The following is a 14,533-nucleotide window of genomic DNA, read 5'->3' on the forward strand; positions in this document are numbered from 1 at the left end:
AAAACCTCCAGCACCCTCTCTGTCCAACCAGTGCTTTGTGTCCCTGCCCAAGTAGCTGACACACATGCACACGCACACATTGAGATAAGTTTATACAGCCACACAGACAGTCCTGGGAAAGGCTGGCAAAGGTTCTCCAGCTGTACCCCTTTTTACCCAGACTATATGGTAGAAATCACTGCCACCACCCAGCTAATATTTATCTGCTACACAAAGGCCCTTAAAAGGGTGTCCAGTTATTACTGTACAACACTATTATCCAATTGGTAGTATAACTAAACAGTCAAGGCTTACTAGAGTGACTTGGTACAGGATCACTATATACATGCAATGTACTCTTAGAGCTCAACTTATCGCTACACAAAACCACCACAGTTGAAAGGTTTTAAAATACTGAAAAATAATAAAAACACAAGACAATACTTCTTACTACACAGTGCTAGTCAAGAGTTCAGAGATCACAGGGAAACACTTAAAATAATTCAGTAGTACAGTTCTGGCATCACAGAAAAACAGTCCAATCTTTCTCGTTTCTAGCTATTTCTGAGAGAAAACACAAGTCTAAGATAAACTTACATATAGAGCAAAGGCAGAATGCTGATGAGTTGGATGGTGAAGACAAAAATGCTTTTTGCTCTCTGATTCTCTCTGTTTTTTAACTCACATTCCTGGTTCACATTACATCATTCTTCACACTTCCCTGGGTTCACATACTAACAGAAACTACATTTACATTCTTTAGTAAGCTCACACCAGGTCAGGAAGCAAAGCCATAAAGGACATGTTATGCATGCAAATTTCCTGCCATTAACTCGGGCCTTAAAACAATAGCAAGAATTCCTTCACCTAAACAGGCCGGAGCCAACTTTAAAGATCAAAGACAGTCATAAAATGCTTGCATTAGCTTCCTTACAGCAGAGTGCACTGTTGCATTATTTTCCAGTTCCACATGTAACACTATTTTTACCATTTAAGACAACAAGCCTGTGGCTTACATTAATATTTACAAATGACAGAATTATCTATAAAATTATATCTGGCTAGGCTGGCAGCCTTCGCCTATCTTCACCCAATCTTCACAGATACCTTGAACTAAGGCATTTCCACAGTGTCTGGATAGTATAGGTGAGATCCTACTAACCCAGAATAGGAGAGAGTTGTTTTTTTTTTGTGGATTTTTTTGTATGTAGTCGAGGTGGAGTTTGAAATTAAGGAAGGGGGTCCAACCACCTCCTAGATATTTGAATGAAATGACATTTTCAGTAGTGTTATTAAGATGATCAAGGATTCTGAGAGACCTGGAGATAGAAGTGATTTTTGCCTAGTGCAAAATAGCACTTTTTTGTTTTAGAGGAGATTAGGGGTAATTGTTTAGTGAAGGGTATGAAAATCAACCTATAGTTTGAGTTAAAAAAAAAAAAAAGAGAAAGAATGGTTGGAGCAGAATAGGACCAGGTTATCAGCATAACATAGGAGAGGAAGATGGAGTTAGTCAAAGGAAAGTTTGTATAGATGGAAAAGAGGTGAGATGCTAGAATAGATCCTTGAGGAACACCTTTCTGCAAAGAGACTGATGTAGAGGTTGATGAATCAAAATTAACTGAGAAGTGGTGGCTAGAGAAGTAGTTTTTGAACCAGAACAGTGTGTCATCATTAGAGAAGATCAACATCAAAGGCTTTGTGAGGTCATCAAAGATTGCTTCAGAAATTAGGCCTTTGCCCATTCCAAGAAGAATGTTGTCACTGAGTGTCCAGACAGCTGTGGGTATAGTGCAACCAGACCAAAAGTCAAGCCACTTTTGAACGAGAAGGCTGTATTTCTTGATCTATTTGAGTGAGTTGCAAATGAAGTAGTTTTTCCAGAATCTTTTCTAAAGTAGGGAGAACAGAAATTAGCTAAAAGTTTGATGGCTTGGAGGGTTAGGCTTCTTAGGGAAGGGTTTTAAAATGCCATTCTACCCAAGAATAGGCAGAATATCAAGTGTAAAATGCAGACTGTAGATGTGTTTCAATCAAGTTGTGATGTTGTCACTACAGTGATAAATAAACCATGGATGAAGGTTGCCAGTACCAGGGGAGCTTTCAAGTTTAATCTCTTCAAGCAGAATGTAGATGTCCCTGGGATGTGATGATTTTGAAGTAGAATGAAGGGATGTATGAAGGGGAGGTAGGAATGTCAGATACACTGTGTACTATGTATCATACGCAATAATTGTACATATGGTAACTTGGAAAAACACATTTTTCCTCAAACTTATCAAAAGCTTTCCCATCTTGTCAGAAGGGGAGGGGATTAGCATTAACTGGATGTTTAGCAGCTGGGTTTACTGGAGAAATCACTGCCAAGTCTATGTTTAGAATATAAAAACTTAAAAAAAACTGAGGAAATGTATGTAATCAGTCTGATTTCTTGAGGGAAGCAGGCTGTGTGTGATGCATACATCCTCAAATGAAGGAACAGAAGGAAATTGGCACAGGTTCCTGAAGTACCTATGACAAGTAAATCAATATATTTCTTAAGAGACCGCAGAATGTCATCACATCCCCATTGAAACAACTGATTTTCACTTTGAAAATAATTTCAGAAAAAGCAAATCCTTCAAAGGGACCGTCATAATCCACACTTTTCACAGAATCGGAAACCTGAGAACGTGTCCCTTCACAATCATTTTGTGGTTCAAATCATCACAAAACAAAGAATCCCTTTTTCTGTACCGGAAACAGCAAAACTGAGTGCCAACAGCCTGGAGTAAACCTTGAGCTAAAGTCCAAAAATCACTCCTGTCCAAAGTAACTGTGACAGGCGAAGATGATGTTTGGATTCTTTTTAACAAGAAATTCTGAAGAAGCAGACCCACGTTTGACAGGAAAAACGTTCCTAGGGGCAGGCATTCCAGTCTGGCTAGACAGAAAAGTATTTTCTGCTCTTTCTTACAAAACTGGCAAGAATGGTTCTTCCCTTGCCCGCTGTTGCTGGTAATCCAACAGCCACAGAGGATGTATTGTACCTCCAGTCCATGATGGCTGTAGGGACTACACCAGAGGAAGCAAAGGAAAAATATAAAATGGTCTGAGGAACCAGAAATGGCCACAGCAGGATCACTCATCAGTGGCTGGTGCACTTTAGTAGCCTGCTAGAGAGGCAGAGGCTGCTTGGTAACTTTTTTTCTATCTCTGGAAGGAGGAGAACTGAGGAACTGGAAAGTTGTTCCTTGGGAAACTCCAAAAAGACACCTGATTCCCAAATTGGTACAACAGGCAAGTATAAAAAAAGTCAAATTTTCTACAAAAAAAAAAAAATAGCACATGTAGGAAAATAATTTTAAATTAGTTAGAACAACATTCTCAACAAAAGTAAAATCTCCTGTTTTGAAGGCACTAAACACCATGCAACAGTCTACAAAAAAATTTCCCCAAGTTAAAATTATATTTTTCACAGAAAAAAATTCACTTTCTGTCATAAAATTAAAAAGTGAAAGTTTTCCCCCCAAAAGGAACTTATCTACTCAGCTATGGAACAGCACTAGCAAATCTTTGACCCTCAAAACCCACAAGAGTAGTGTTCTTTGGTGGAAGGATAGCTATATGAAGGGCTTGGTGCCCAAACCGTTTTTTAATTCAACTCTGCATAAGCTGATTAATGGTATGGGTGTGTGGAAGGTTTTCTTAAGATTTGGAAGCTGTCTATTACACCCTTAGCAGTATATGATCCATATTGCTAAGGCTACTTCAGCAGTGATCAATATGATAAACATCTTTTCATTCTTTTTCCTATGTTTACAAATATTTGTCATATAAATGTTTTTGCCTACTACTACTAGTTCAACTTTGTGGCTCTTGACTTTCAGGCTCCTGAACGCTCTGTACTCTACAAGCAAATTGTTATAATGCCATATACATACAAATAAGTACATACCTCTTTAATAAGCCCGAGGAGCTCAGCTTCATAGGCCAGTATATCTCCCATGATCAATCAGACGCATTAAATTGTTGTACCAAGCTGTCCTGTGGGGGAAAAATATTGTTTACTTCTCATAACAGTCTCACACTGCTGAATATACTTTACAGTGGGTAAGAAATGTAATTAATTCCAGTTCGCTAATTAACAGATGTTTCTGATAATGTTTCAGTAGAACATAACTCCCTAGAAGTCTTCTCTAGTGCAATGTCTGGAATCTCAGCAGTCAGATTTTCCTTTACAATGCACTTGTAGAGTACACAAGGGCTGGCAACAGATATATAGGTTGCCATTTGCACATTCCTGGGCCTTGCCTCCCTTAACACGGTATCTCCTCCCCATTCAGACACAGAACCCATTAAACATCCCACACATTACCTTGTAACCGATCTAAAGTGCTTCTGCCATTACTTGATAAAATAACTTTAGTATCAACATTAATCAACAGCTTTCTGTTGCGGTTTTCTTACAAAGCAAAGGGCCATTTGCAAGAAGAAAGCTATCTACAAAGGGTCATGAGAAAAAGAACCAACCTGGTTCATTTACCTGGTTATCAAACATTAAAACAGATAAATATTGTTTTTTTTTTCCCTTAAGAAATAGAGAAAACATAGAGGTGCATCTGGTCTGGTAGGCAGAACAGAGGGGAAACACTCTGCCTTGAATGATAAAAGTTACAGAATGATTATTGTTGCAGATAAGTAATTTTTCATTTTAATACCAATATCATCTTAAAAGCAGCTCAACAAACAGAACAAAAATGTATACACAGAAGTAACAGAGCACAATGGCTATTTTGGAAATATTTGTAAATGCAAAACTGTCAACCTACCACATGTATTACATTGTGTTTTATGGAAATAATGGCTTGATGCCAGACAGAAAGTACAGTTGTGCACACTTACCATAGATGTAGATGTTAGAGTGTATTCACTGTTGTAGTCATCACACTTGGGTTATCTGTCTGCAGTAGCCCTCAGTCGGCCAAAATACCAGAGTCTTGGGATTTCTGCGTCGGATGCTGTCGCTTCTTCCATGACGTCAGGTTATCAGGGGTATAAAACATGCAGCCAACGCCATTACATCAGTTTTTCTTGCCCCAAATATCAGGAGCCCCCAAAATAGGAAGCAATTACATGGTGTGGAACACCTCCAGTAAAAAGTAAATACCATTGCCATAAGATATAGCCAAAAAGAGGATAGATAGGTAGAAAGTCTAGAAAAGTCAGGGGGCTGGAGAGAGGGTAACCAGGACTGCAACAGTGAATACACTAGAACATCTACATTTATGGTAAGTGTACACAACTGTACTATGTTCTTCCTGTTTCACTGTTGCAGCCATCACACTTGGGTCGATTCCCAAAGCTGAGTACGGGTGGAGGCAGTCAAAAAGTATTAGGGCTGGCTAGCAGGCCTTGTAAGACCGCTGTGGCAAATCCAGCTCTGGATTTAGAAATGACAGGTAAGTGGCAATGCTTGGTGAAGGTGTGTACAGAACTCCATGGTGCAGCTTCCAGGATGCCCCTGGTAAGGACTCCCCTTTGAAATGCTATAGAAGTTGAGGCAGCCCTAGCGGAATGAGTTCTGATCCCCTGTGGGGTAGCTTTACCATGGTGTTGTAGCAGAAATGGATGCAGTGTGCTATCCATTTGGAAATGGTTTGCAAAGCTGACTAGCAGCTGGTCAGATTTTCTGAAAGGCTTAGTCCTGTCAAGGTAGAACCTGAGCTGTCTTGTGCATGTCCAAGGAGTGCAGGATCCTCTTCCCTTTATTCTGAGGATTAGGGAAAAAGATTGGTAAACAGATGGAATGGTTTAAAGCCACAATGGATACTGCCTTGGGCATAAATGATGGGTTAGTCCTGAGGGAGACCCTGTCAGCATGGAAAATAATGAAGGGTTCCACAGCCAATAGTGCCTGTAGCTCAGACACTCTTCTTGCTAAAGTGATGGCTAGAAGTAAGGCTGTGTTCTAAGAGAGGAATTTTAACTCTGCTGTAGCAGCAGGTTCAAAAGGGGGCAATGTGAGATTCTCTAGAACAAAGTTAAGGTCCCAGGCAGGAATGGGAACTCTCCTCGGGGGACTTAAATTATTAGCTCCTCTAAGGAACTGTTTGATCAGTGGGTGAGAAAAGAGAGGTGGCTCAGCATTGTAATGAGCTGAGATAGCCAAGGCATGAATCTTAATTGATGAGAAGGACAGGCCTTTGTGGAGCAGCTCTGCTAGGTAATCTAGGATTTGAAGTAAGGAGGGCACTGCTGTGTCCTTTCCTAGAGACTGGCTCCAAGAACAGTATCTTTTCCAATTTTCTGAATAGGATTTCCTAGTACTAGGCCTTCTGGCCTCAAGGATGATGTCCAGCTCCTGTTTGCTGAGGGTTGCTGGTGGTCTGTTCAGGGAATAAGCCAGGCCGCAAAGTTCAGTGTCTGCAGCTGAAGAGGCAAAATCTGTCCCTCCTGCTGGGATAGCAGGGAGGGGTGTGATGTAGGTGCCACTGCTGTCAGACTGCGCAGGAGTGGATACCAGTGTTAGTGCGGCCAGTCTGGTGCAATAAGGATTGTCCTTTGTCTGTCCTGCTTGATCTTGAGTAGTACTTTTGAGAGGAAGGGTAGAGGGGGAAAGGCATAAATTGAGAGGTTTTCCCATGTAAAGGATAGGGCATCCACTCGCCATATTTGGCTGTGGGGATTTCTGGTGCAACATTTGCTCAATTGGTGGTTTTGGGGGGAGGCAAAGAGGTCAACCTCTGGCAACACCACCTGTTGATTAGAAGTTTGAATGGGTTGGGTTCCAGTTTCCAACTCATGTGGGTCCAGTAGATTTAGTAGTCTGCCAGTGAATTTTGTTTGCCTGGCAAGAATTGAGCTTGCAAGTGCACTTGGTTGCTCAAGGCTGTGTTCCACAGAGCCATGGCTAACCTGCAGAGTGGGTAGGAATGAGTTTCCCCTGCTTGTTTACGTACCACATAACTGTGTTGTTGTCTGTCTTTATCAAGAGTTGTCCTGGAAGGCTAAGGTATTTGAAGGCTGTCAGAACATTCTGTATAGCTAACATTTCTTTTTGATTGATATGCAGGTGAATTTGTCCTGTGCTCCATTTGCACTGAATGCATTTGCCTGCCATGTGAGCCCCCATGCACAGTCTGATGTGTCTGTTGTCAGGGTTTGGGCAGCAAGGGGTTGAGTAAAAGGAAGTCCCTTGCTGCAGTTGCAAGCCTCTGCCCACTAAAGGCACTCTGCCCTGCCCTTAAACAAGGAATGATAGGAATCAGTGTTTCCAAGTCCTGAGAATGTTGACACCAGAGACTTTTTAAGTACCACTGAAGTTTCCTCATATGCAGTCTGGCATATGGGATTAGTAGAATGCATGAGGCCATGAATCCTAGGGCTTGCAGTATTTTTCTTGCAGATAGCTGGGTTTTGGTGGCCATAAGTTTGAAGTAGTTTGTCAAATGAACCTGCTTTTCTGGAGTGAGGAGTGCCATCTGGGAAGTTGTGTTCAAGCTTGCTCCCAGGAATACAATCTTTTGGCTGGGCACCAGATGTGATTTATTTTTGCTGATGGTGTACCCCAGAGGGGTTATAAGTCTCTTTACAAATGCCAGGTGCTGAAGAAGCAATTCCCGACTGTCTGCCCGAATCAGGCAATCGTCAAAGTATGGGTAAATTTGAATATTTCTCTGCCTGCAATATGCAATGGCTGGAGTCAGGCACTTTGTGAATACCCTGGGTGCAGTAGATAAGCCAAAGGGAAGTGCAGAGAACTGATAGTGCATAGAGCCTGCCCTGAAACGTAGATATTTCCTGTAAGATTCCCTTATGGGGATGTGCAGATAAGCTTCTTTTAAGTCTAGGGTGACTAGCCAGGAGTCCTTGGCTAGCATAGGAAGCAGCTGTTGTAGTGTAAGCATTTTGAATTTTCGGACCACCAGGAAGGTGTTGAAAATAGACAGATCCAGGATAGGGCACCATGAGCTCTCTTTTCTGGGCACCAGGAACAGTCTGGATTAGAAACTCTGTCCTCTTTGCTCTACTGGAACAGGTTGAATTGCCCTGATACTGAGAAGAGAAAGTACTTGTTTTTGAGCCTCTGCCCACTTGTTTGGAGGAAGGTCTGGCAACCTGCTTGGGGTTGGCAGTGAGTGAAGTAGAATCTGTATCAGTGGGATACAATGTTTAGGACCCATCGGTCCTGGGTAATGGACATCCAGTTTTTTGCATGCAGGGCGAGTTTTCCTACTAGGGGTGCAAGTACTTGGGCATGGCTGGGAAGGATGATAGACACGTCATTGTGAACTTTTTCCATAAGGGGGTGGCTTACCACCCCCTGTTTTTGAGGTGGGAGCACTCCATTGCTTAGATCTCTGCATATCCTGAGACTGTAGTCTTGGTTGTTTGTTGCCCCTGGGTTTGGACTGAGAAGGCCTGGTAGGGACTGGAAAAGGACCAGTTTTTAGAAGGCCAATGCCTACTGAATTTAGGTGGCTGTACCTGTAAGAAATCTAACAGTTTGCATAGATTTAGCTTTTTCCTCCATCTTTTTAAGAAATTCTTCTGCTTCTGTGCCAAACAAATGTTCCTGGTGTAATGGAGCATCTAGTAGTTTCGCTTTGACATGGTCTGGCAAGATTTGTTCCTTTAGCCAAGCATGCCTTCTCAGTACAGACCCAGTGATAGCAGCCCTACAAGATGCTTCTAAGGCATCAAAACCACACTGCAAAGTATGTTTACCAACTTGGTTTGCAGAATGCATTAACTCTTGTAAATCTTTATGTTCTGCACAATCTGGAAGCAACAACATTTTCTGTTTAATTAGTTCCATAATATGCTGCTGGTACTTCAACATGTGAAACTGGCAATTTAAAGCCCTTATGGCAAGAGTTGTAGAGGTATATACCTTCTTACCCATCTGTCTAAAGCTCTAGAATCCCTGTCCGAAGGGGAGGGTTTTTGGCTGTAGTAGCCATAATACCTTTAGGTCCCTGTGAAATGGTCTCTGGATCCACAGTGGGATTCTTAAAGAGAAGTTTGTGTGAGTCAGGTACTCTGTAGTACCTGTCAGGCTTTCTAGGAGCTGGTGGTAAAGTATCAGGAGTAAAACTGGATTCCATGAAGACATCATTTACAATATCCAGGACAGACAGTATAGCTAGAGGCCTGTGCTGAGGCAAGTCTAAAAATTCTCTGAGTCTCTTTTTGGACTGTGGGTAGTCCTGGCATTCCCAGCAGAAATGCTCTCTTAAGGTATGCAAGGTTCCACCAAAAGAAAAGTCCTCTGGAGGGGAGGCAGAGGGAATGGAATCCTCTGCATCTGAATCCTCATAAGTAGGTAAGGGAATGTTCTGGTAATCAGAGGGATCAGAGTCATCTGACTCGTGGTTTGCGGAATCAGAAGGAAAATCAAGCCTTTGTCTTTTAGAAGGAGAAAGGCTGGCTTCTCCTAATTAAAGTTATAAGGTCTTCAGCCATTCTAAGCAATTGTTTCTGTGGCATGGGAGCTTGAGCATGCGTTTTGGTTGTTGGTTTTCTAGGCGTAGTGCGAACTCTGGGACTGAGAAACTCGGTAGTTTTAGTCAGAAACTAAGTAGATGGTTTAATACGGACATTGGAAGGTCGGAATGCCCCTTCAGAAGCCGGTGCCTGCACAGCAGCTCCGGACCCATCCAAGGTAGAGACATCCACAGGTTCCATAGTTGAAGAAGCATCTCGCAGCATACTGGACTCTGAATGGGTCTCAGCAGTGGCCTGCAAATCTGTAGAAGTGGGTATCAGGGGCTGTGAAAGCGCCAGAGTACCGGCGGACTGGCAACTAGTTTAGCAGAAGCGTCGTCAGCAGTTTTGGACCTATGCGGTCTCTCTTTATCCTTACTTTTTTCGGAAGATCGGCAGTCGGATGGCTTTTCAAAGCCATTTAAGAATAGAGAATGAGAGCGAAAGAATTTACTGACAACCAAACAAAATGAAAAAAATGAACCGCAGAACTGCTGGCAAAAAAACAAGTAAACCAGAAGCCAAAAATTTAGCGCTTTCATCCACTGTTTAATACGTGAACTTCCTACAGTCATAAAAATGCAATGTGTGTACTTGTGTGTATATATCATCATTAGTTTTATATTGTCATATATTTTTTATGATATTTACATATAGTTTTTTACATGTGTATTTTATATTTTCATAGTGACTGTTTAGTTCTATGTTTGTGTGTGTGTGTGTGTGGGGGGTACATGTCTATATGTCCATACGTGTGCGTGTGTGTGCGTGCATGTGATTGTTGTGTCTACGTGGGAGAGGTCTTTGGATATGCATTTCATATGTTCAAGTTGATTATTATGCTATTCACACAGCATGAATTTACATTGCATTTTTATGACTGTATTTTTGCATTTATACATATGTATGTGTATATATGTGTATATACATTCATTTGTGTGTGTATATATATATATATTTTTTTTTTTTGTTATTATTATGATAATACTTCATTTTTGTAGAAAATCACATTTGTTTATTTTTTCAGTTTGATGGTCATGATGTCATTTCCTGTTTAGTAAGTTATTTAAGGAACTGGAAATCACTTGAAAATGTTTCTGAGGAAGTTCACGTATTAAACAGTGGATGAAAGCGCAAAATTTTTGGCTTCTGGTTTACTTGTTTTTTTTGCCAGCAGTTCTGCAGTGAAAGAATTTAGCGACAACGATAGCCCGATGACGAAAAGTTCGGGCGTTAAACAAGGCACAGAACCGGCAGAAAGGAATGTCGTGGTCTGGGCCTAAACAGGTGACGCAGTAAGAATGAAAATCTGTGAGGTATTTGCTTTCCACAGGCAAGACAATTGTTAACTTTTTCTGACATCGGTTAGAGCAAGAAAAAAGGATCCCAAACGGAGTACTTAACTTTAGAAGACTTCAGGTTTGAAACTCGAACAATGAAAATTTCAGGTAGCAGCCGACCGGCACTTGCTAACTGCTTCGGGCTCCCGCATGGCAAGAAAAGCTGATGTAAAGGCATTGGCTGCATATTTTATACCCCTAACTTCATGGAAGAGGCGACAGCATCCGAGACAGAAATCTCAAGACTCTGGTATTCGGGCTGACTGAGGGCTACCTGTACGCAGATAACCCAAGTGTGATGACTGCAACAGTGAAACACAAAGAATAAGTTATGTACTCACCATAACATTCCATGTGAGTTTGCAAAGCTCAAGGTTTACCAGTAGCTCAAGACCAAGCCCCTTATCTCATGATGCACTGCTGGAATTACCTCAGATCTTGTTTGCTGCGTGCACTATATCCATGTAAGAAAAAGTACAGTTTTGTACCTACCATAAATGTAGATGTTCGAGGATTCCATTGCTGCAGTCCTAACAATTAATTGGGTATATGATCCATCCGCCGACCGGTCACCAGAGTATAAGGTTGGACGGGTCATAAGCATTATTAGACAGCGTCAATGCGCCAGGGTTACTATCGGCATGACCCGTCCATCATCCTCAGTCTTTTTCTGCCCCAAGCTGTGGCAGGGGTCTTTCTGCCCCCTAAGGCCCTAAGAAACTGAAGGATGAAAAAGGTGAAAACAAAGGTCACAATCATAGTGAGCTGAAATTGCTGCAGCATGAATATCTTAAGAGAAGGACAGCCCTTTGTCCAATAACTTCGATAATATGAAGAGCCACACTCAAATTAGGCTCAAGAATCTCCAAATTCTCCTTGCTGCACTCAAAATAAAAAATCTTCCATTTTTTTGCGACACTCTCCTTGTACTACGTACTAGGACGTCCATAATCACATTTAAAACTTGTTGGTTGAGGAAGCTGAGGTTTCAACACAGAGATATACCAGGCTGTTAGATGAAAGAGAGTGAAGCTTGACATTTGACAGATGACCGTCCTCTTGAGATAACAGATGAGGATGAGGTAAAGGCCAACTGCTAACATCTCCTTCTGGTCCACTTTCCAAGTGGAGTAGGCTTCCCAGAAAAACAATGTCGAGGCTTCCAGGCGCAATGAATCTGACTCGCCTCTGGCTCTGGCCTGTCACAGAGAGTCTCTTTTAGGTGGCATTCCTGGGCCACCACAAAATTCCTTTGAGCCCACCAAGGTATGGAATGACAGTGTCTAAATCCTGGCAGTGCTGTGTCCATCACGTTTTTGAGATACCATTGTAACTTTGTGTCCATGCAGTTTGCAATGGAGCATTGTAGATACAAGATGAGCATGACCTAATGCTTGAAGGACTGTCCCTGCAGATCAACACGACTGATAAGGATAGATGATGGAAGTAAAGTGATAGACTCATTTTGTTGTCAGGGGTTAAAAAGGCCATCTGGGCTGCTGTATTCAGTCTCCACACCCAAACACATGTCTTTGAGGGGTACACACTGGGAAGAGAGGTCTTCAGAGAGTACCTAGGCATCTTAGCACTGCTATAACAACATATTCCTGCTATAGTAAGTCTTCTTCCCTTTCTTGGCAGGCTTCTCAGGCAGTCGTCAGGGTAAGGATATAAGATTGAATTCCTTTTAGCCTGAAGCAAAGCATCACTGAGCCCAGACCGGAGTGAATACTCTGTGACAGTAGATAAGCCAAAGGCCAATGCAGAGGAACTGAATCTGAGAATCAGCTCGAGAAACCGCCAGCACTGCAACTTAGCCCACAACAGGCACACACACAAGTGAAAGCTTCCTTGAGATATAAAGTTACCATCCAGTGATCTTTGCCCAGCAAGCAGAAGTAAACTGTATTGCGTCAACATCAATTTGAACTGGATGTCCAGGAGATAAGTTGAGGAGAGATAAAATCCAAATTGGTCACCAAGTTCCCCTCTTTTGGTACTAGGAACACTACCTTACCCTAGAGAGGAAGAAGAATTGAGTAACCAGGATGACACCAGCCTCTAGGTCAACTATCAGCCAGGTGGGGGATGGAGGGAGGGACGTAAGAATGAAGGCGAGAAGGAACAACTCACATGGAACATTATGGTGAGTACATAGCTCCTTAATGTGAAGTTGTTCAAACTCGCCATTCATTCTTTAGTGATGGGTAGCGTCCCTAGCACCCTCAATCTCGGGTGGCTCACGGGAGTATATTCTTCAGGACTGTAGACCCAAAAGAAGCCCTGTCCTCAGAGGCCTTATCAACTTTGTAATGAGTGATAAAAGCATGAGGTTTAGACCAAGTGGCTGCAGCACAAATGCTATCAAGGGGCAATTTGGCTTGGAATGCAAAAGATGTAGAAACTGCTCTGACAGAATGAGCTTTAATCTTTTGTAGTAAGGGCATATCAGCAGCTGAATAAACAAAGGTAAAGGTGATACAATCAGATAGCCATTTTGAAAGTGTTGTTTTAGCCACTGGTCTACCTTTTCCGGCTTCAGAGAAAGACACACAGAGCTGGTCTGATTTTCTAACATCTTTTGTTCTGTCCAAATAATATCTGAGCTGTCTGTGAACGTCAAGTTTGTGCAGCATATACTGCAATTTATTGGAATTGTTAGGGAAAAAATCTGGCAACTCAATGACTTGGTCGATATTATATTTGGAACAAACGTTAGGCAAAAAGGAGGTGTTTGTCCTAAGAGATACTCTATCAGCATGAAAAATCAAATAAGGAGGGAAGAAAGATGAGCCTTGAAGTTATGACACTCTGCGGGCAGAAGTTATAGCCACCAGAAATATGTTTTTCCATGATAAAAATTTGAGATCACAAGATGATGCTGGTTTAAACAGGGGAAGAATTATACGAGATAGCATAAAGTTTAGATTCCAAGGAGAATAAGGAGTTTTCACTGGAGGCCTCATGTGGAAGGTTCCTTTGAGAAAGGCCTTGGACAACTTGTGGGACATAATGTTTAGCCTGTCAACTCAGAGATGAAAGTTAGATATAGCAGCCAATTGAACCCAAACTGTAGCGGCTGCAGCTCCTTTATTAAAGATCATAGTCAAGAATTCTAATATGGATGTCAAGGGGGCTTGATAAGGATCAATGTTCAGCTTACTGACCATTTGGAAAATCTCTTCCACTTACTAAGATATAATCTTCTGGTGGATGGCTTATGGGAAGACAAGAGGATTTGCCTTGTCTCATTAGAAACGTTATGAAGCCTGGCTATGAGGGGGAACTGCAGCAGCCAAGCTGTTGGCTTCAGTGACTGCAAGGATGGATGGAGGTCCCCCAACGGATGTGTCAGAAGGTCTGGAATTGGGTCCAGAATCCATGGATCCTCCAAAAGATGATGAAGAAATGGGAACCAAATCTGCCAAGGCCAATGAGGGGCTATAAGAATGACAGTCCTTCTCAGCGACTTTGCTTTCTGTAGAAATCTGGGTATTAGCGGGATTGGAGGAAATTCATAGAGGAGACCCGGGACCAATGATGTACGACTGCGTCTCTCAGGGGGTCTCCCGAAGGGGGAATCAGAGCAAAGTAGCTTCTGCATTGCGTGTTGATGTGACTGGCAAAAAGATCGCAGTAAGGCTGGCCCCAATTGCAGAAAATCTTGTCCGCAATCTCTTGTTTGAGGGACCACTCGTGTGGCAACAGGACTGCCCTGCTCAGTTTGTCTGCTATCACGTTGGATC

General features: G+C 42.2%; 1 protein-coding gene across 1 annotated transcript in view; it reads right to left on the minus strand.

The window, feature by feature from the left end:
• Positions 1-14,533, minus strand: part of ARMC9 (armadillo repeat containing 9) — a 3,277,521-nt gene that overhangs the window by 3,160,615 nt on the left and 102,373 nt on the right. The window contains 1 exon segment of the mRNA XM_044070688.1: positions 3,917-4,005. Within this exon segment, the coding sequence (XP_043926623.1) occupies positions 3,917-3,967 (51 nt within the window). The 5' untranslated portion in view covers positions 3,968-4,005.

This window comes from Protopterus annectens, chromosome 4.part1 (assembly GCF_019279795.1).
Source record: "Protopterus annectens isolate FY-2018-M chromosome 4.part1, PAN1.0, whole genome shotgun sequence".
Lineage (NCBI taxonomy): Eukaryota > Metazoa > Chordata > Ceratodontiformes > Protopteridae > Protopterus > Protopterus annectens.